The sequence below is a fragment of the Ogataea parapolymorpha genome, chromosome VI (genome assembly GCF_000187245.1).
Source record: "Ogataea parapolymorpha DL-1 chromosome VI, whole genome shotgun sequence".
NCBI classification, from domain to species: Eukaryota; Fungi; Ascomycota; class Pichiomycetes; order Pichiales; family Pichiaceae; genus Ogataea; species Ogataea parapolymorpha.
The window spans coordinates 1,045,262-1,065,681 of record NC_027861.1 but is presented as its reverse complement, the minus strand read 5'-3'; the positions used below and the strand labels follow the sequence as shown (position 1 = coordinate 1,065,681).

At 46.1% G+C, this 20,420-nt stretch overlaps 12 protein-coding genes across 12 annotated transcripts; 6 read left to right on the top strand and 6 right to left on the bottom strand.

Annotated features, from left to right (window-relative positions):
• Nucleotides 1–1,134, bottom strand: HPODL_01730 (uncharacterized protein; the record flags this gene model as incomplete). The annotated part of the gene is made up of 1 exon (XM_014078248.1): nucleotides 1–1,134. One exon carries the CDS (start codon nucleotides 1,132–1,134, stop codon nucleotides 1–3), a length of 1,134 nt encoding a protein of 377 aa, XP_013933723.1.
• Nucleotides 1,135–1,419: 285 nt separating this feature from the next.
• Nucleotides 1,420–2,895, bottom strand: HPODL_01729 (Cell-cycle checkpoint serine-threonine kinase; the record flags this gene model as incomplete). Its single annotated transcript, XM_014078247.1, has 1 exon — nucleotides 1,420–2,895. One exon carries the CDS (start codon nucleotides 2,893–2,895, stop codon nucleotides 1,420–1,422), a length of 1,476 nt encoding a protein of 491 aa, XP_013933722.1.
• Nucleotides 2,896–3,044: 149 nt separating this feature from the next.
• HPODL_01728 (6,7-dimethyl-8-ribityllumazine synthase) lies at nucleotides 3,045–3,548 on the top strand (the record flags this gene model as incomplete). The annotated part of the gene is made up of 1 exon (XM_014078246.1): nucleotides 3,045–3,548. The coding sequence occupies one exon, from the start codon at nucleotides 3,045–3,047 to the stop codon at nucleotides 3,546–3,548; it is 504 nt and encodes a 167-aa protein (XP_013933721.1).
• A 53-nt stretch (nucleotides 3,549–3,601) lies between these two features.
• Nucleotides 3,602–4,525, top strand: HPODL_01727 (putative pre-rRNA-processing protein; the record flags this gene model as incomplete). Its single annotated transcript, XM_014078245.1, has 1 exon — nucleotides 3,602–4,525. One exon carries the CDS (start codon nucleotides 3,602–3,604, stop codon nucleotides 4,523–4,525), a length of 924 nt encoding a protein of 307 aa, XP_013933720.1.
• Nucleotides 4,526–4,588: 63 nt separating this feature from the next.
• Nucleotides 4,589–7,606, top strand: HPODL_01726 (uncharacterized protein; the record flags this gene model as incomplete). The annotated part of the gene is made up of 1 exon (XM_014078244.1): nucleotides 4,589–7,606. The coding sequence occupies one exon, from the start codon at nucleotides 4,589–4,591 to the stop codon at nucleotides 7,604–7,606; it is 3,018 nt and encodes a 1,005-aa protein (XP_013933719.1).
• A 65-nt stretch (nucleotides 7,607–7,671) lies between these two features.
• Nucleotides 7,672–8,271, top strand: HPODL_01725 (uncharacterized protein; the record flags this gene model as incomplete). The annotated part of the gene is made up of 1 exon (XM_014078243.1): nucleotides 7,672–8,271. One exon carries the CDS (start codon nucleotides 7,672–7,674, stop codon nucleotides 8,269–8,271), a length of 600 nt encoding a protein of 199 aa, XP_013933718.1.
• A 35-nt stretch (nucleotides 8,272–8,306) lies between these two features.
• On the bottom strand, nucleotides 8,307–11,459 carry HPODL_01724 (RNA polymerase-associated protein CTR9; the record flags this gene model as incomplete). The annotated part of the gene is made up of 1 exon (XM_014078242.1): nucleotides 8,307–11,459. One exon carries the CDS (start codon nucleotides 11,457–11,459, stop codon nucleotides 8,307–8,309), a length of 3,153 nt encoding a protein of 1,050 aa, XP_013933717.1.
• Nucleotides 11,460–11,586: 127 nt separating this feature from the next.
• On the top strand, nucleotides 11,587–12,849 carry HPODL_01723 (uncharacterized protein; the record flags this gene model as incomplete). The annotated part of the gene is made up of 1 exon (XM_014078241.1): nucleotides 11,587–12,849. One exon carries the CDS (start codon nucleotides 11,587–11,589, stop codon nucleotides 12,847–12,849), a length of 1,263 nt encoding a protein of 420 aa, XP_013933716.1.
• A 235-nt stretch (nucleotides 12,850–13,084) lies between these two features.
• On the top strand, nucleotides 13,085–16,366 carry HPODL_01722 (Leucine--tRNA ligase, cytoplasmic; the record flags this gene model as incomplete). The annotated part of the gene is made up of 1 exon (XM_014078240.1): nucleotides 13,085–16,366. One exon carries the CDS (start codon nucleotides 13,085–13,087, stop codon nucleotides 16,364–16,366), a length of 3,282 nt encoding a protein of 1,093 aa, XP_013933715.1.
• A 54-nt stretch (nucleotides 16,367–16,420) lies between these two features.
• On the bottom strand, nucleotides 16,421–17,386 carry HPODL_05306 (putative dehydrogenase; the record flags this gene model as incomplete). Its single annotated transcript, XM_014078239.1, has 1 exon — nucleotides 16,421–17,386. One exon carries the CDS (start codon nucleotides 17,384–17,386, stop codon nucleotides 16,421–16,423), a length of 966 nt encoding a protein of 321 aa, XP_013933714.1.
• Nucleotides 17,387–17,486: 100 nt separating this feature from the next.
• Nucleotides 17,487–19,007, bottom strand: HPODL_01721 (uncharacterized protein; the record flags this gene model as incomplete). Its single annotated transcript, XM_014078238.1, has 1 exon — nucleotides 17,487–19,007. The coding sequence occupies one exon, from the start codon at nucleotides 19,005–19,007 to the stop codon at nucleotides 17,487–17,489; it is 1,521 nt and encodes a 506-aa protein (XP_013933713.1).
• Nucleotides 19,008–19,619: 612 nt separating this feature from the next.
• Nucleotides 19,620–20,381, bottom strand: HPODL_05305 (uncharacterized protein; the record flags this gene model as incomplete). The annotated part of the gene is made up of 2 exons (XM_014078237.1): nucleotides 19,620–20,333; nucleotides 20,373–20,381. The coding sequence occupies 2 exons, from the start codon at nucleotides 20,379–20,381 to the stop codon at nucleotides 19,620–19,622; spliced, it is 723 nt and encodes a 240-aa protein (XP_013933712.1).
• Nucleotides 20,382–20,420: the final 39 nt, after the last annotated feature.

Here is a 20,420-nt window from a genome sequence, read left to right as displayed (position 1 = left end):
CTATCCAATCATGTTGAACACATGTTTTCCAATTGCCATGCTGGCAGTGAGTCCTGGACTCTCTATTCCGACGAGATTAACGAAACCAGGGAACGTCTCCTCAATCACAAAATCGTGGAGACTCTTGGTTCCCGGAGGAATCAGTTTTGGACGGATGCCGCTGTAACTAGCACTTAAATTTTCACGCTTCACTCCGGGGAAGTATTTGGACACTTCCTCGTGGACTGAGTCGAGATTTGCCTCGTTCGGCTTGAAATCGTCTGGCCTGTCGACCCATTCCAAGTCTGGGCCAAATCTGAGCTGTCCTCCCAGATCCAAAGTCAAATGAGTGCCCAAGGTAGCAATATTTGGGGTTGGACATGGATACACAAGTCTGTGAATTCCAGGGTTATGGGAGTATGCAAAATAGTTTCCCTTTGCATAGTACGGAGTATAGTGTTTCTCCTTAGGAAGCAAAAGGTTGGCGATTCCCGGAGAATACAGTCCTGCACTATTAATCACCACATCCGCTCTGATTGGAAACTCCTCGTCCCCAGAAATTGTGGTCAACTCGTACTCACCATCTTTGACTATGCCAGTCACCTCAGTCGACGTCATCAGCATGCCCCCGTGGTTTTCCAGCTCGGCAAGAAGATAGTCCATCAGAGAATGTGCAGAAACAATTCCCGTGGTCGGAGAGTATAGAATGCCGGCATTCGCACGAATCAATGGTTCTTGTTGTCTGGCTTTTTCCAGCGACACAAACTCGGTTGGAACGCCGATTTTCTTGGACTTCTCGTGCAACTGATGAAGATACTCTAATTGAGCCTCGTCCTGAGCCACAACCCACTTGCCACACTTCGAAGACTCAACTCCGAACTTTGCAGCGTCATATATCATCTCTTTGCCCTCAATACATAATTTTGTCTTGAGAGACTCATCGGGATAGTACAGACCTGCATGGATCACTTCCGAGTTCCGGGAAGAAGTCTCTTGTCCGTGGTGTGCATGCTTTTCCACCACTAGCACATTATTTGACTCTCTTTTGGCCAATTCGGCACCCACAGCCAAACCAACGACGCCGGCGCCGATAACTACATGGGTGAAATCGGACAGGACCGCGGCCGACCGATGAAAGTGTCTAATTCCCCTCATAGATTTAACCAATCTAGTCATTCAGAGATCGCTTTATATAATTTTCTGACGAATTACTCCCGGGCTGATTAGCGAACTCCGGGTATGGCTTAGGTAATAAATTATGGCAGCCACTGCAAGTTCAGATAGCCGTCTCGAATGGATGCAGTGGCTGTGAATCATCCCTAGTTTATCCTCCGGACAGTACATTCGCGCATTGAAACGAATTGTTAAACGAACATTCGTATGTTCAGGCATTAAAATTCATGTCATTTTCATACTCTGCTTAAATTATTTTCACTTTAGTTAGGCCATATCGACATCTGCACTGTAGGCGCGTGCAAGGGTGTCATCGCCGAGCGAGCTTTTGACGCGTTCTGCCAGCATGATCGGGTTGGAGTAGCCTCGGGTGACCACTGCCCTGGTGCCTTTGAACGCTGTCTCTCTCAACTCCTTTTTCGGCCGTACCTCATCAAACCAAACATGTTTGGACGCTTTGGAGACTTCGAGCCTCTTGGTAGCGTCCACTACCAAAAGTCGTGAGATCAAGTCAAGGGCCGAGTCCTCTATCTCATCCCAGTATGGCGAGTAAAAAGCGTACTTACCCTCGATGATCTGTTGGCGCATCGATGGCGGCCCTAACTCCTCGCTGAAGGGAGGAAAACCGCACAGACACACGTATATCAGTACCCCGACGGACCACATATCAACGGTCTTGGTATATTTGCGTTCCGTAGAGTTCACCAGCACTTCAGGCGCAACGTATGCTGGCGTTCCGCAGAGCGTGTCGGTGAATTTTGTAGCTCCAATGAACTTGGCAAGACCAAAATCTGCTATTTTCACCTTGACATCCAGCTCGTGAGCATCCCAGGGCCCCGTCTGCTTGTCGGAGTCAGAACTTCTGAGTGTTATGTCCAAGAGAATGTTCTCCGGCTTCAGGTCTCTGTGTGCAATGTCCAGAGAGTGGAGGTACTTGAGGCCGCTCATCAGTTGGCTCATTAGTGCTTTTGTCTCATTCTGCCGAAGCTTGCCCTTGGACACGATTCTGTTAAAAAGCTCACCACCATTCACTTTCTCCAACACCAAATATGTGGTCATAGTGTTGGCGTCATACGGTTCCACAAACGTTTCGTAGGATCGGACAATGTTCGGATGGTCGATCTTCATGAGAATGTCCAGCTCCCTATTAAGAGACGTTGCCCAATTGGCATCTTTGCGAGTTGGATTGAAGATCTTGACCGCACAAGACTCTCCTGTACTTCTTCGAACACACTCTTTGACCTGCGCATAATGCCCGCACCCTAGCAGCTCACCAATCACATAGCTGTCGTAGAAAGACCCAGTTCCAGGTCTACGAGCGCTCTTGAGAGTGAAACTTGCCTGATATTTCAAGATATAGTGGCATTCAGCAGCAAAAGAAATCTTGTCTCCAGATCGAATCAGACAGGTATTGTCCTTACCAACGAGAAGTCCGTTCACAAAGGTACCGTTTGAGCTAAGGTCCTTAAGATAAATTATATCTTTACCATTAAGATAGCTCACACCGATCTCACAATGATACGTTGAACAGTCCGCGGGAGTGAGAATGATATCATTTTTCTTGGAACGACCCACTCGAAGGCAGACTTTTCTCCGAAGCTCGATTTGCTGGGGGCCAGTAGCAGCGGGATCCAGGTTGTATAGCGAGGCAACAGCTGGGAGGGGCAGTTTCTTAGGCTCGGAAGAAGAGTGCGGAGGGTCCGAAAGCTTTCTCTTGCGGCTCAATGAGACACTTGAAAGCATGACGGCAAGACAAAATTAGAGAGAAATCATGATTTTCGCGTACTAATTTTCCAAAATACACGGCTGTGCTACCAAAACATAATATATCGCATATCGTAAAAAGCTCAACCGTCGATTTATATAATCTGATTTTTAGGACACTGATTAAAATGGTCGTCGGAGGATTGGGAGAAGTCGATCAAAAGTACAACGGTAAAGGTATCCGCGTCGGTATTGTTCATGCCCGTTGGAACAAAAAAATCATTGATAACCTCGTTCTTGGTGCCAAGAACAAGCTTCTCGAGTTCGGTGTCGTGGAGAGAGACATCATCATCGAGTCTGTCCCAGGCGCTTATGAGCTTCCATTGGCTACCGTGGGAATGTTCAAAAAGCATAATGTCGACGTTGTCATTCCAATTGGATGTCTGATTAAGGGTTCCACCATGCACTTCGAGTATATTTGCGATTCGGTGTCGCATGCTCTTATGGACCTCCAATTTAAAATCGGAAAGCCTGTGATCTTCGGCGTTTTGACATGTCTAACGGAGGAACAGGCGGAGGCTCGTGCTGGCCTGATCCCAGGCGTTATGCACAACCACGGCGAAGATTGGGGTGCTTGCGCTGTTGAGATGGTCGTCAAATTTGGTGGGTTGTCAAGCCTCAAGATATCATAGTACATATTTCACTAAATTTTTTTTTTTTAATTAGGGAATAATAGTTCGTAGCCATGGTTAAACGAGGGCTTTCTGATAGCGAAAGCGAAAGCGAGGACGATTGGAGAAACAGAGACACAGACCGAGAGAGTAGCGACTCCTCTGATGACAACGAGGACAACGATGAAGAAAATCCTAATGATTCTAACCATTATCCCGGAAATCATAAAAAGGTAATAAAAGATCGATTCCAGGCCAGTGACAGTGAAGGAGATGACGACTACGACGCCGAGTTTGAGAAACATGTGCAGGAGGCACGAAGGGAAATGGAACAGAGCGCCAAAAAGCTCAAGCAACTAACTCCGGAACAACTAGCCAAAGAGCAGAAGAAGATCAAACGCAGCGGGGTGGTATATCTTTCGACTATCCCTCCGTACATGAAGCCTGCAAAACTCAGACACGTGTTGCAACGGTTTGGAAAAGTGGGGAGGCTATATCTCAAGCCTGAGGATCCCAAGGTTTACAAGACAAGGGTGAAGACGGGAGGAAACAAGAAAAAAAAGTTTGTGGAGGGCTGGTGTGAGTTTGAGAACAAGAACGACGCCAAACTTGCAGCGGAAACCTTGAACGGGAACAAGCTTGGAGGAAAGAAAGGTAATTTTTACTATGATGACATTATGAACATCAAATATCTCAAAGGCTTCAAGTGGCATGATCTGACGGAAGCTATGAATAGAGAGATCGAAATCAGAGAGAGCAAGATGCAATCTGAGCTTTCTCAGGCGCACAAGATAAACAAGAATTTCATCAAGAATGTGGAAACCTCGAAGATGATCGAAAACATCAAGAAACGGAAAAAGAACGTTGAGCCCACTGTTCAGCGCGTGTATGCCCAGCGCTCCGTTACTACGAATAGAGCGGGAGCCGATGCATCACAGAAGGATACCAAAAATACAGAGAGTGGTAAGCTGAAAAAGGTGCTTGAAAATATTTTCTGATTTACATCAGTGTAGTAATTTAATCAAGATATTTTTTTTGATATTTTTTTTTAGTATTTTTTCATGTTACGATATTCATCAAGGTTGCCTTCACGGCTCCTGTTTGCCGGGGTAGGGCAACTACGATGGCGAAGTGCGGGGTCCAGGAAAACAAAGGATAAGAGTCCTCGTTTGCAGGTAGTCAAAACCCCCGAGGAACTGCTACAAGAATATAGAAATGTGGACATCGACAATCTACGCGAACAGTACGAAAATCTAAACAAGGTCAGGTTCTGCGAGCCTAACAGGCAATGGATCTCCGCTATGTTTGGCCTGGAAAGTGTTCCTAAAGATTTCAATTTTTTGGATACGCCAGAATCCAGGGTTAGAGTTCGCAAGCTTCTAAAAGAAAGATACGGCAGGATGTCTTCTTCGATATCTTTTGACCAGCTGTATTTTACTGACATAAACGTTGGAGATGTGGTTGATCTATCGCTTTCTCTGGATAGCAATAATCTTGCCGTTGTTGCTGAACTTCCGCAGGATATCAAAGACCCCCGTTACACTTTGATCAACAAATACGGAGATCTGGAGTTTGTGAGTAAAAAACGTTTCCGTTTCAGATTGCCTTCTATTTTTCCACCGGAATGGTTTAACGGCTCGGTGATGAACGAGCAAACAATTTTGGCAGATCTTGGGAGCTATGCCCAGCCCATTGGTAAAGTGAAGTATAAGCTCGAAGAAAACCCGGATCGCGCTCGTATGTTTGACGAGATAATTTCGCAGGATATCAATGATACAGAAGAATTGACCACTTATATTGTTCCCTCTCTTCTCTCTGGAATACTGAGCGAGGAGCTATCCAAGCTTAACAACAGGGCCTGGAGTTTGCTGCCTGACGTGAACTTAAAGCTGGAAACTCTTCATAACGTTCTGCAGAGTTCCAACGGGCCGGTTCAGCTCAATTTTTGTGAAATGTTCCGTGCTTGCAACTTGGTGGATTTAGAGAAGGTTGCAAAGGTGCTGCGTTCGAAGGACCCGCAGATGATACAGAAAAGCAATAAAAGACTACATAATTTGCTGACACGGATGCTGGCCATTGGAAACCAGTACGACTGGGTGGCTTTGGGCAAGAATCCTTTTGGAAAAGTTAGCAACACAGAGAAGATGAGTCCGGAGGCAGTTTATGCTCTAATGTTGGGTTTGCGCAAAAATAACCAAACGTATGCTCACGATACAAAAAACATGTTGCCAAAACATGTGACCGTTGTTCCTCTGAAGACAATTGTCGAGCACAATAAAGTTGTGGAGGATTACGAGGCAAACGAGCAACTGCACGGCCAGCTCACCGATTACATCATGCAAAGACTCAAAGAAAAGTCTCCGAAGACAAAACCCCAGCATTACGAGCGGATTATGGACATGTATCGACTTTACATTGCCGGCTCTGTGAGCAGTCCTAGCTGTGAGTCTTTTTTGGTGAAGATTGTGCGAAGACTTCCCAGCCACAACCATCTTGAGATCACCAGAGACGTCATTTACGAGCTGCTTTTGAGATTGAAGGAAATTGCACCCAACGAGAACCCGATTAAATGGTGGATAAATTTCCCTGCTCCAGGAAGTGGACTTTCTTTAAAAGCGGACCTGGAGCAGGAGTTTTATGGGAAAATCACCAAAGACACACTGAATAGTTTCTTCTTCGTTGACGAGGAAATATTCAACCATCCGCGCCCGCGTTTTTCTGACGTGGTTTATTGTATTGACTCGGTCGACGCCAAGGAGATTGACGACGGTGTCAGTGTTCAGCAGCTAGACGAGAATAAGTTCCTGGTTGGCGTGTTTGTTGCGGATCCGGCTTCCTATGTGCACCCAAACACCACGGTTGCAGACATTGCGTACGAACGTGCTTCCACGCTCTATTTGCCAGACGTTGGGGCTGCCAGCAACGGGTTATCGATGATGCCCGAGGTTCTGACAAAAAATATTCAGCTGGGTGTCTACGGAATTCCCCAGAGAGTACTCAAAGTGAGCTACGTGGTAGACATTGCCAACGGAACAGCAGAGCTGGCGTCAGACGGTGTGAAGTTTGGTGTTGCTGACCAGTTTCTGAGCACGGATTACGATTCGGTCCATAAAATTCTGGAGAACGCCAGCGACGCAGACAAGATCCTGAACGAGATGTCCGCGCGCACAAATATCCCAGCATCGAAAATATCAGCCGATCTCAAAGCGCTGTACACTGCGGCAGACGCGCTCCGCCAGAGAGCTGAGGAAACTGGAAGAGTCACCGTGTTTAATAATTTCTCCATGGGCCGCAGGGTGGACACCATCAAGGAGGACGCAGAGGACATTCTCATCAGTTTTAAGGAAAACCGCAGAAACCAGCAGCTGAGATCCGAAGTGCTTGTTTCGGAGCTTATGGTCAACTCCAACAGACTGATGGGAGAATATTTCAAAGAGAATAAAATACCAGGCTTGTTCAAGATCCAGAACAAACAGCCAACGACTCCAGAGGTGGCGCAGCAATTACAGGAATTGCAACAGAAAAAGGGTACTGTGAGCACCAACGAATTCTTTTTGCTCAGCGAGTTCCTGAATAAATCCCATGTTGCTCCGTTCCCTGCAAGACACGATTCTCTTGCAGTCGATGCTTATGCCACCGTTACCTCGCCACTGCGGCGATTCGCCGATCTCGTGAACCATTGGCAACTGCACCGCTATCTTGCCGAAGGCTCGCCCGCCTTCAGACAGGAACACGTCAACGCAATGGCCTACCATCTCGAGATGCGCGCCGACATCGATAAACGTGTTTCTTCGAAAATTATGACATTCTACATGTTCAAGCACCTCAAGTATCTACAGAAATCCTCGAAGGAGCCGATCCGCGTCGAATGTGTTGTTTGCAGGCCGGCTTCTGACGATGGTATTTTGGATGTTGTTCTGCCTGACTACGGCGTGTACGGTGTTCTGGAAACTAGCCAATCGGACAGAAGTAGGGAACTCTTGAGCGACGTTGAAGTGGGTGACGTGATAAAGGATGCCGTGATTGTGGACATGGACCTTTTAGAAGGTTTGCTTGTACTGAAAAGTGACAGCTACTAAACTGTACATAGAAAATAAAATAAATAATGGCGAAAAATAAAGCTTAATATTTTTTCGATATCTCCATGGCAAAGAAAGGCAAGAAGCAAGAGGTCGAAGAGGCTCCAGGAAGCGACAGCGACTATGAAGACACGGGCAAGAAGCCAAGCAAGAAACAGCTAGAAAAACAGGCTAAAAAGCAAGCGGATGCAGACAAGAAGAAAGAGCGCGAGGCCTTGCTCGCGATGGAGGAAGAAACCTTGACAAAGTCCAAGGGTGGCAAGGGGAAAAAGGGCAAGAAGGGCGGCAACTCTGACCTGGACGATGCATTGAACTCATTCGGCCCTAAGGGAACCATCGATGCCCACGGTGTCGAAGATTCTCTCGCCGCCCTGTCTCTTCTTAAGAACGATGTCGTTCCCGCAAAGGATATTGACAGACACCCTGAAAGACGTTTCAAGGCTGCATTGGCCGCATACACAGAGCGTAGACTCCCTGAAGTGAAGAAGGAGAATCCGGGACTAAGAAAACAGCAACTAGAACAGCTCATCTACAAAGAGTTCCAGAAGAGTGATGAAAACCCAATGAACAAAGAAACTAACATCAGCTACAATGCCAAAACCGATGACGTGCTTAAAGTGAAAGAAACCATCCGTGAAAAACGTACCAAGAAGTACGAGAAATAGTGTTTGTATGTTAATTCCTAAATCTCTATATTACACTACTCGAACAAGTCGTCTAGCTTAGTTTCCTCAGTCTTCGACTTTTTTATCTCCCCTTCATTTTCGTCTCCGCCTTCAGCCTTGCGCTTCTTGTTTTCGTCCTCGCTTTCCTCGTCGAAAAGGTCGACATCGCTCTTGTCGTCTTCGCTTTCCTCTTTGTTAGGCTCCTCCTCCTCCTCCTCATCCTCACTCTCCACAACAAACTCCTTCTTCTTCTTACGTCCGCCGCGTTTCTTCTTTGGTTTTTCCTCGGAAGTAACGTCCAACTCGTCTCTGTTGTCCTTGTCTTCCTCAAGACGCTGCTGATTCCATTCTTTGGCAGCCTCTTCAAGTCGCTTTCTCTCCTCAGCACGCTTCTCTTCCAGCCTGCGCTGTTCCTCCAATTCTTTCTCCCTCTGCTCCTGCTTCCTCTGCTCCTCGAGTATTTTCTGTTTCTTTGCGGTACGTATCTTGTTTTCAACCTCACCCTCGTAATCCTTCTGCTCGGCAATTGCTTTCTCCAGTTGCTTAATAAGGGTATTGCCCATATTTGCTCTCAATTTCAACTCTTCAGCAGGGAATGGAGGATGTTTCTCGTCGGTGGCCAGCTCATTCAGTGACTTGATAGCCTGAGTCAGTCCAACCATGGATTCCTCTAAGTCGGCAACGGTTCTCTTCGTAGGAGGCTGCTTTCTCAAAAACTCCGCAAGCTGGAAATGAACAAACGCAATATTGAACTTGATCGAGGGCAATCCATTGATCTTGTACGCCTTCTCTGCGAATTGGAGCGCCGTCTTGTAATACTCGAACGCTTTCTCTGCCATTGCCCTGTACAGCCAAGCCCTGCTGATGAAATTGTAGATATTGGCATCCTGTCCATTCGTGTACCGAGTAAGAGCTAGTTGGTAGCTTTCTATACTCTTCGCGTATTGCTTGGCTTCGAGGAAACAGTGGCCCAGATTTATGTAAACAGAAATATCCTGCAATGATTCTCTCACCTTTCTGAATATCTCTAGAGCGATTCCTACCTGCTTCTTGTCTGCAAAAATGATGGCAATGCCTTGCGCAGCATATGCATCCTTCGGATCAATGGACAAGACCTTTTGGTAGAGCTGGGCTGCACGAATGTAGTACTGATCCTTTTTTTGCGCGTCCTTAGACTCTCTAGCAAGAGTGCAGTAAACATTACCCAGAGATGTCAGAGCATAACAGTCGTGGGAGGTGTGGTTAACTAGGGTTTCTCTGTGATGTTCACTCTCAATGTCCTTTCCCTTCGTAGCCATGTACTTCTTACCAAACTTTTTGACGTACCATCCGTAGAATGATCTAACTTCAAGATCGTCAGGAGACTCCGCTAACAGTTCAGCAAGTTCTTCGTGAATGTCCTCCTTGTCAGACAAACAAGTCAGAAGAAGCCATCTGAGTTTGGCGCTGTTGTAACCAGGACACTCTTGCAGAATCTTCTGATACATGGTCTTGGCAGTTTCGACTTCGTTTTGGGACTCCTTGCAACGAGCAACGTTGTATTCGAGAATGAGTTTGATGGCATTTCTTGGAGTTCCTTCCTCTTTTTGAGACTCCAATGCTTTGAGAGCGTTTTCAAAGTACGACAGAGAGTCACCTTCATTCTTCAAAAGTCCTAGCACTCCAATATTATTAAGTAGTGCATAAGACAAGTCCGACTCCGTTTTCCCAGAGCTGATTTCCTGATCTTTCAGCATCATAAGGTATTTCAAAGACTGCGAAATATCTTTCTCCTCGTATATTCTAGCCAAGGTGATCAGGGCTGCGGAGTTCAATGGCTCTTTGTGTTCTTTTGCAAGAGAAACGTACTTCTCCAAAAATGTTGTAGCCTTGTCGGTTTGTTTTGGATTCCTGCTGTAAAGCATACCAAGCGCGAGAGTGACCTCCAATACACGAGGGTGAGACTCCTGCAGCTTCTCAAACGCTCTGATGGCGTCGTTGATTTGATTTCTCACAATCAGACACTGACCATAACCGTACCTGGAGAGCAAATTATTCTCATTATATTTGATGGAACTGCTGAATAGCTTTTGAGCCTCTAGAACGTCATTTTGTGTAAACTTGCACCTGGCGAGCCAAAGAAAAGCGTCACTTTTGATCCGATTAGAAAACCTTGTGTCTTTGGAAACTTTGTCGCAGATTTTCTGAACAAGTGCATAATCCTGTTTGGAGAAATAGAATGAGGCCAAGATCAACAAAATCACACCGTTTGTCGGGTCGTCAATCAGTGAAGCCTTGGTAAACTCCAAGGCCAAAGCGTATTTCTCTTTGAAGTCGGCATCAGAAACAGAGTTGGTGAAACAATCGTCAAATTTGGCAATCGAAATGAGAATCTTGGCCTCGAGATTCTTTTCGGGGTTCACCTGAATAGAGTTCTGCCAGGCTTGGTTGGCAAGCTTTTTCCTGCCCAGCATCCAGTAACACATACCAATACCAATTCTGGGGTCAGGCCTGAGAAGGGGGTTAAGCAGAAGACATCTTTGGAAAACCTTGAGCGCAGCCACATAGTTTTCCTTGTAAAAGAAGATCTTGGCCTTGGCCATCAAGGCAAAACAATTCTTCGGGTTTTTCTTCAGTAAGCTGTCCAACAATCTTGACTCCTTTTCAAAGTTCGTCTGTTTGCTTTTCTGCTTGTCAGAAGAAAGAAGCAGCAAGGCTTGGGACATGAGTGTGAGCTCGTTGGTTGGATCTAGTGACAAGGCAGTTTCAGTTTCTTTCGTGGCCAATTCGTACGAAATCAATCCGCTATTCTTGCCCTCTCTGGTGAGATATAGCCATGCCAAAAATCCATGCAATGTGGACTGAACGTCTCCCGTGGCGTCCATGATCGTAGGCGAGTCGAGAGCATTTTTGATGACATTGAGCGACTCATCAATTTTTCCTTGACTGGCGTACGCTTTGGCCACAACCAGCCAATGTTTCGTGCTAGACTCCTCATTGGTCAACAGAGCACACAATTCGCTGGAGTCCTCTGGAAGATCGCTGATAGTGTCAATAACAACCTCCTCGCCTTCTTCCTTCAATGGAATGGTGATATTCTTCGATATATATGCCTCCTTGTGCTTCTCATCCAGGTGGCTCAAATAGTAGTCGGCATTCAAAGGAACCGACTCCTCAGTTGCCAAGTTCAAATCTTCCTGGACTGGCATTTTGAGAACAAGAACGTATATCTTTTGAAGTTTTTCCAGGAGCCAAAAAGTGTCAATTACCCGGGCGAAAAAAAAAAAATAGATCTTGTAAATATAATCTTTAGTGTGTGCAGGATCAACTCTCACAATGGCAGACGATAAGCGGCGAATATACGTAGGATCGATGTCTAAGTCGCTTGCGGAAAATCCGCGTGACCTGGAACAGCGATTTGAGAAGTTTGGGAAAGTAGTCCGTGGCTTTGAAATCCACCATAAAGAAGTGCTAGACTACTATTATGGATACATTACATTGCAAATACCCGAGGATCAGCTCAAGAAGCTTAAGCGCTCATTTAATGGTGTCACATACAAGGGATCAAAGCTTGCCATACAGGAAGCTAAACCGGATTACAAAGAAAGATGGCTCAAGGACAACCGCAGACAAGATACCAAGATCAAAGATAGACAAATCAGAGAGCGCATAGCACAATGCCGTCTAGAGAGAATTGCTCAAAGAGATACCAATCCTTTTGAGCTCTCAAACACAGAGAAAGGAAGATTGAGACGGACTCCTAGAAAGACAAGTTTAGCCAAATTGTCTATGAGAGCGAACATCAAGGGCACGCTCAAGATTGTGAGGGCCCGCAAAACCAAGGTATGGGGCTACAACAAAAACAAGCATCCCGTGGATCTTGTTTGGAGATACATTGACGGCGAATGGAGAGATGGTAATGATCATACCGTGGAGAAAGTGAAGACAGATTTCACTATGGGAGAGACAGAGAAGGAAATCATAGAGGAGAAAGAGCGCACAACCAAAATGTTGGAGTCCTGGATGGATTCTTTTGATTTTAATAAGCCGGTTGATCTTAGTGACGACGAAGAGCTTAAAAACATGTCTGTTTCCAGAGATCGCGAAAACCAGGCTATGGATGAGCCTGTTGACAAAGAGCCGGCGGTGGTCGTTTTTGATGAAGAGGATACAGTCCCACAAGCCTCAAACGAGCAGAAAGATGAGGACGAGGATGTGGATACCGAGTTTTTGCCTTCTTTCTTGCAAAAAGCAAAGCCAGTTGAACAGAAGGAAGAGCCATCTGCTTCCAACAAAACCACCGAAGTTCTGAGAACGTTATTGAACCCGACAGAGCCGGTCAAAGAGCCCGAATACATGGAGCCCGAGATGGCAGCTCCCGTTACTAGTTCCAAAAAATACGGGCTCTTTTTCTCGCACTCAAAGTCACCCTTCCTGAGTGCCCAGACACAGCTCGCTACTTTGAAGACCGTCGAGATTGGAGAAGAATATGACAAATGGTTTTGGGAGAATCGTGGAGATTTGAATAGATACTTCAGGAGACGGCGCAGGGACGTTCTTCGGCAGGCAAAGAAAGGAGGCCGCGCACCACTGATTTAATTCAGAATCTGCACTGCCTTGCATATATAGAGAGCATTGACGAATATATTAAGCAAGAACGCTGGAGTTTGAACCGAATTAAGAGCTTTAGAGACACAAGCTGATTGCTGACTTGAAAAGGAGTCCATGTAGACGGCAGTTTTCAGCCCGAGCGTGTCTAGTAGTCTGATGATAATAGTCGTGTACACAATGATGACTATTTTTCGTCGAAAAATATTCTTTTTGTATTCTCGTCATGGAGGCTAAACCGATAGTTCTCGAGAACACGAGCCGGCGTGATGCCCTCATCGCTGTTGAGAAGAAGTACAAGCAGGTCTGGAAGGAAGAAAAGGTGTTTGAAGTGAACGCTCCAACCAACGAGGAAGTGCCATACGGCACTTCTTGGGAGGAACTTCACGCAAAGCACCCTAAATTTCTCACCACGATGGCATATCCATACATGAACGGTGTTCTTCATGCCGGACACAGTTTCACGCTCTCGAAGAGTGAATTCACAGCTTCTTTCGAGAGACTGAAGGGCGTGAAGGTGATTTTCCCTCTTGGATTCCACTGTACAGGAATGCCTATTTGTGCTGCTGCCGACAAGCTCAAGAGAGAGATCGAGATGTTTGGTGAGGACTTCTCGAAGGTGCCTGCAGAAGACGAACAGCCCGAGGAGGAGGCAAAGACAGCTACCAAGAAGGAAGATGTGACCAAATTCAATGCCAAGAAGTCCAAGGTTCAAGCCAAGCAGGGCCGTGGAAAATACCAGTTTGAGATCATGGAGCAGCTCGGGATCCCAAGATCCGAGATCTCGAAATTTGCTGACCCTTACTACTGGGTGACTTTCTTCCCTCCTCTTGTTGAGAAAGATGTCACGGCTTTTGGAGGTAAGGTTGACTGGAGAAGATCGACGGTCACGACAGATTTTAATAGCTACTACGATTCGTTTGTTAGATGGCAGATGAACAGGCTGAGAGAGCAGAACAAAATCAAGTTCGGTGAAAGATACACCATCTACTCCGTCAAGGACGGCCAGCCATGTATGGATCACGACAGACAGTCGGGAGAGGCTGTTCTGCCTCAAGAGTACACTGGATTGAAGATCGAGATCACCGAGTTTGCTGAAAAAGCACAAGAGGTTTTCGAAAACGAGAACTTTGATCTCGCTGGCAAAAAGGTGTTTCTGGTGGCAGCCACTTTGAGACCGGAAACCATGTACGGCCAGACGTGCTGTTTTGTTTCTCCAAAAATCAACTATGGTTTGTTTGACGCCGGAAATGGGAACTACTACATCTGCACCGAGAGATCGTTCAAGAACATGAGCTACCAGAAGCTGACTCCTAGGAGAGGAGACTTCAAGCCAATTTTGAAGATCAACGGTGCTTCTCTGATAGGTTCCAAGATCGACGCTCCGCTCACAGTGTTCAAGAACTTGAGAGTGCTTCCTATGGAGACCGTCCTAGAGTCCAAGGGAACAGGCGTGGTTACGTGTGTTCCGTCCGACTCTCCAGACGATTATGCTACGACGAGAGACTTGCACAATAAGGCCGATTTCTACGGAATTAATAAGGATTGGGTCATCACCGACATCCTCCCAGTCATCAAGACAGAAAAGTACGGTGACAAATGTGCAGAGTATCTTGTTAAGGAGCTGAAGATTAACTCGTCCAAAGACACCGTTCCTCTTGCCACGGCTAAGGAATTGGCTTATAAGGAGGGTTTCTACAATGGTACCATGATCGTTGGCAAATATGCTGGTCAAAAGGTCCAGGATGCCAAGGAGAAGGTCAAGAAGGACTTGATTGCTTCGGGCGACGCCTTCGCCTACAGTGAGCCTGAGTCACTGGTCATCTCCAGATCTGGAGACGAGTGTATTGTTTCTCTCGAAGACCAATGGTATCTGGACTATGGTGAAGAAAAATGGAAAGAACAAGCATTGGAATGTCTTTCTCAACTGAACGCTTACAGTCCAGAGGTCAAAAATGCCTTTGAAGGTGTTCTGAATTGGCTGAAAAACTGGGCTGTTTCCAGAAGTTATGGTTTGGGCACAAGGATTCCTTGGGATCCAAAGTATCTTGTCGAGTCTCTGTCGGACTCCACTATCTACCATGCCTACTACACAGTGGCTCATCTGTTACACGAAGATTTCTATGGTAAGGTTACTGGTCCTCTTGGTATCAAGCCAGAACAGATGACCGACGAAGTCTGGGACTACATTTTCTGCAACGCTGACAAGGTCGACAGCAGCATTCCTCAGGAGCATCTGGACCTGATGAGGAGAGAGTTTGAGTACTTCTACCCTACAGACATGTCTGTGTCTGGAAAGGACCTGATTCCAAACCACTTGACTTTCTTCATCTACTGCCATACTGCTCTGTTCAAGAAGCAGTTCTGGCCTAAGGGAATTAGATGCAATGGACACTTGATGCTGAATAATGCCAAGATGTCGAAGTCTACCGGTAATTTCATGACTTTGGAGCAAATGGTGGAGAAATTCGGAGCCGACGCTTCGAGAATTGCTCTTGCAGATGCAGGTGACAGTGTTGAAGACGCCAACTTCGAGGAGAGCAACGCTAATGCAGCCATTCTGAGAATGTACACATTGAGGGAATGGGCTGAGGAAACGATCAAAACCATTGACTCTTTCAGAACCGGCGAGTACAATTTCTTTGACAAAGCCTTTGATAATGAGATGAACGCTTTGATCAACGAGACGTACAAACAGTTTGATGCAACTCATTTCAAGGGTGGTTTGAAGAGTGGTCTATTCGACTATCAAACCGCCAGAGACTACTACAGAGAAGTCAGCAATATCGGCCCGGGTATGCACAGGGACCTGGTCCTCAAATACCTAGAAACCCAGGCTCTCTTGGTGTCGCCAATCGCTCCTCACTTTGCGGAGTACATATATAGAGACGTCCTGGGTCACAAAGAGTCCATTTTGAACGCCAGATGGCCAACTCCAAAGGAGCCTATCTCGACTCCGTTGACCGATGCATTGACATATATCAGGACTCTGGCTAGATCTATCAGAGAGACCGAAGGTCAGCTTCTCAAGAAGAAGAAGGGCAAGCCTGCAGATTTGGACAAGGACAAGCCTTGTGTCTTGACATTGTACATTTCAGCAAGCTTCCCTGAGTGGCAGAAAAACTACGTTGAGCTTGTTAGACGACTCTTCGAGGAGCACAAACTTGACGACAACAACGAGATCAAAGCCAACATCGACGGAAGAGATATGAAGAAAGCCATGCCATTTGTCTCTTCGTTGAAGAAAAGACTTGCTACCGAGTCTCCCGAGTCCGTGTTCAATAGAGAGCTGTCTTTCAGCGAGCTTGACACTGTGAAAGTGGCCAAGGATGTCATCAAGAAAGCTGCTGCCATTTGCAATGTTGTGGACGTCAAGGCCGTCCCAATTGATAGCAAGAGCACATCCGGTCAAGACGTCTTCACCGGCGAGACTGTTGAGATTCCTACAGGAAAGATTCTGGAGAGTTCTGTTCCAGGACAGCCAGCTATTTCCATCAAGAATGTTTAGTAAATACAGCGGTGAATAAATACATTATTAGCGAATCGAATGGAATTGCGAATATCAGATTTTGATGCCTCTTTTTTCTAGCTCTGCCACTGTCCAGGCCCAATTATTTGCGGCGTAGTAAGAGCTTTTTGCGAGATAGCTAGGTTGGTGCTCTTTTCCATAGGAAACAAAGAATTTCTCGTTATCTTTCTGTGGTGTCAATTCGTCACTCAGCGCACATTTTAGTGTTGCATAAGATCCTTCCTCATTTGAAATACCGAAAAAGTAGCCAAATATCTGGAAGAAAACCCAGAATAGCAATCCGATAAATGGTAATCGCGTAAAGTGGCTGAAGAGATTTGTGTTCATGACGAAACCAGGGTGTACAGAGACACAAAGAATTTGCGGGTGGATTTTTGCAACCCTGTTGATAAACTGCATCCCAGCAGTCTTCGCCAGACCGTATCTGAACCACGTGAAAATGATATTAGGACGATAGTTGAACTGGTAGTCCATCTTGAAAGGGAAGAAAGTGAACCAGTGGCCGACAGAACTTATGTAGATAATTCTGGGGTCTTGGACAAGAGATGGGTTTAGCATCAATGGAAGCAACCTATTGGTGATGAGAAAATGCGAGATGTAGTTTGTTTGTAGTTGGATTTCAAAGTTATCTTTGGTAAGCGAAAATGGTACGGCCATGATGCCAGCATTGTTGATGAGCAGATGAAGGGTTTTCTCCCTTGTTTTGAACTCTGCCATTGCTTTCTCAACAGAGCTGAGGTTGAGCAGATCGATTTCCAGAAAGTAGAGCTCGCCAAGAGCCTGGCGCGGATCTTTTCTGCGTGTCAATGCCTCCTGCTTCAGCGATTGTATTGCGGTTTCCACGCGGTTCTTGTTACGGCCACCCAGATACACAACGTAGCCGTGCAAGTACAGGTGGAGAACCGTGTAATAGCCTATGCCGCTGTTGCCTCCAGAGATGAAGCAAACGCGTCGCTTTGTATGGGGATCGAAGTATGGAAGGTCATCAGGCGAAAACATAAGGCTAAAGGTAAGTATCTTTAAGTTACAGGAAAGAAAAAAATTTAGATAACAGGTATTATTATAGCCACAGCCCTAATTCGTTAGGTCGTTCGTTAGCTTAGTACAAATATTTAATGTAAGGGCTCAGGTCTCCCTTCATTATTCGAGTTCTTTCGTCGTATGATTCCCACTTTGCAAGCGAAGCTGCCGTCATCTTATTGCGGTTACGGTGAACCAAAATTGCGAAGTAGGCGAGGATGAAGAAGATCGCAAGACCAGCGAATCCAATACAAATGCCTAATCCTTTTTTGTAGTCTGGAGCCTCGTTGTCAGGGAAAATGAACGACGCAATGATTCCTCCAATGTTACCAAATCCAATCACAAATGCAGTCCCCACGGATTTTCGTATGTGTCCAGAGAAATTGAGACTGATCCAGCACACAACAATAGGCATACATGTGTAAAGACCCGAGGCAACCAGGAAACAGCCGCCGTATTTGACGTGCAGATGTTCTCCGCCGCCCAGAATCATAGCCAGACCGGCGATGGCCACGCATGCCGCGAGAATCGCATACGGCAATCTGATTCCGTGGAAATCGGAAATGAAGGCCAAAATGATCGAGAAGCCAAGGGATGCGAGCCACGGGTAGATGGAGTGGGCCTGGGCATTCATCGCGGTGTATCCAAGTAATTTGATGATGGATGGAGCGAAGTAAGCGTAAGAATAGGACGGCACAATAAGACAGAAATAAATCAAAGCACCGAGATAAAGCATTGGGTCCTTGAAAACCTCCAGAACGTCCTTGAAAGTTTGCTTGATTTCGAAGCCCGAATTTCCAGAGTAGACCTCTAGCTTTTTTTTGAGGAAAGTTGTTTCGTTTTTGCTCAAATATCTGGCATCCTCAGGGAAGTCCGTGATCAAAAAGTACAGGATAATTCCAAGACCTGCACTGATAGTACCCTCGACAACGTAAATCCATTGCCAAGCCGAAAGACCGTGAACACCGTTCAAATCGTATAGTCTGTAAGCAATAGCTCCACCGCAGCCACCAGCAACCGACGTGCAACTGAAGAAAATACTGAATCTTCGCTGGGCTTCGCGCTTGGTGTAAAAGTTGGCAAGGATGTAGAAAATACCTGGGAAACTTCCGGCCTCGAAAATACCAAGGAGAACTCTCGTGGCCACCAAACCTCCAAAAGTCTTGACAAATGCGGTTCCAATGGTAACCACACCGAACAACACGATCATGGTACTCATCCAGGCGTGAGGCTTCACGATTTTGAGGCAATAGTTGGATATCACTTCAAAGACAATATAGGGAACGAAGAACACTGTTAAAGCCGTGTTGAACTGCTGCTTCTGCAAATTCAGGGCAGCTTGCATTCCGTAAATCTTGGCGTTCGAAATGTTGACTCTGTCCAAGAAAGCCAAGAAGTAAAGCAGACAGAATGGAGGAACAACACAAAGATCGATCTTCCACATCAGTTTTTTATGGTTGATGTTGTGCTCCTCAGCAAGAAGCTTCACCTTTTGGTCCATCTCGGACTCAGAAAGCACGGAGTCGTGAGACTGCTTTTCATCCGAGACTATATTCTCGTCGAGCTCGTACTTCTTCTCTAAGCTGGGAATAGAAGACATGATTAAAGAGAAGAATTGCAACAGGATGTGGGGACGGCCGATCTTATTTTATCTGCGAGAAAAACTCAAAATTTGTCACAGGTCCTTGATAACAGGATTTTAGACGACACAAGAAATAGGGCCCACTCTTTTTTGTCTGACAAAGAGATTCACAAAAGCAGCCTGCAGAACAATCAACCGCTTCCCTAGACTGTCTATGCTAAGCCTGTTGCCGATCACTGCTCTATTATGAGCCAAGAACAGGTTTTGTTGGGGCTCGATAGTATGCCCGGTACAGGGCCGTTCTCACCCTCTTTTCCGGATAGATGACTAAATAGGTAAAATTTTTCCCGCAAGCGTGCCGGTGGTGAGGCAGAGGACGCCGGACCACCGAGCATCCGATAAACACTATAGTAGAGGCGGCTCAGTTCATTTCCTGTGTATATGTGCTGATCCTACAATTCAAGTAAAATTCCGGGGTTTATCTTATATAAAAGCCGTCCCTTTAGCTACAGCCTTAAATGTTAACCTTGAATACCCGAGCGGGCTCTGAAAAATAATTCCTTGCGCTATCTGTCGGCTAATCGGTACGGTGTACGGGTGTTCGGGCAAAGTATCCACAGTCTAAATTCACTATACTATTATACAACATCTATTAGAGCTGCTGGCACGAGCAGCAGGCCTGGAAGCCGGATTGGCTTCTTGCACAGCGTTTAATGGTTCAATTTGAATTCCAGCTTCTGTTTGTCCTTCAGCAGCCTCGGGAATACTACTTTCCCTCGGCTGTTCTGTATCCCGCTGAGAATCGGCTTCTGTAGATCTAGTTGGCTCTACCACCTCGGCGAGCGCTTGTCGGACAGCCGTTTCGAAAACTTCGTTGATCTGGTATTTTGTCTTGGCGCTGCATTCCAGAAACGCTGATAAGCCAAGTTCACGGGCAAGTTGCAACCCTGAAGATGAAGAAACTTGGCGGCTGTTCTCGAGATCAGCCTTCGATCCCACCAAGATGATAGGCACGTGTCTTCCTTCAAGAATAGAGCGAACGTGCACAACTCGCATTAGAACGGAATCAAAAGAGGTTTCGCTCACGACAGAGTACACAATGAGGATGACCTGTGACTCCCGTAGCATATTTTCTGTTTTTAGGTCAAGTCCATAGTCAGTATCGACAATATCCAGGATGTTCAGCTGGTAATGCTGGCCATCTATTACCACCTCTTTCTTGTACAGATCCTGAACGTTCGAATCAATCTCCTCAACAAATTGCGATTGCACATATTGCAAGACTAAAGTACTTTTGCCGCTTCCCAGCTGCCCCATCACGCTGATTCTGACAGGTTTGCTTTCCTAACCGTTAGTAACGCTATGTATTTTGGATCCACGTACCATAAACATATTTTAGTTATACGCTAAATTTTAGTTTTTGTAAACGGT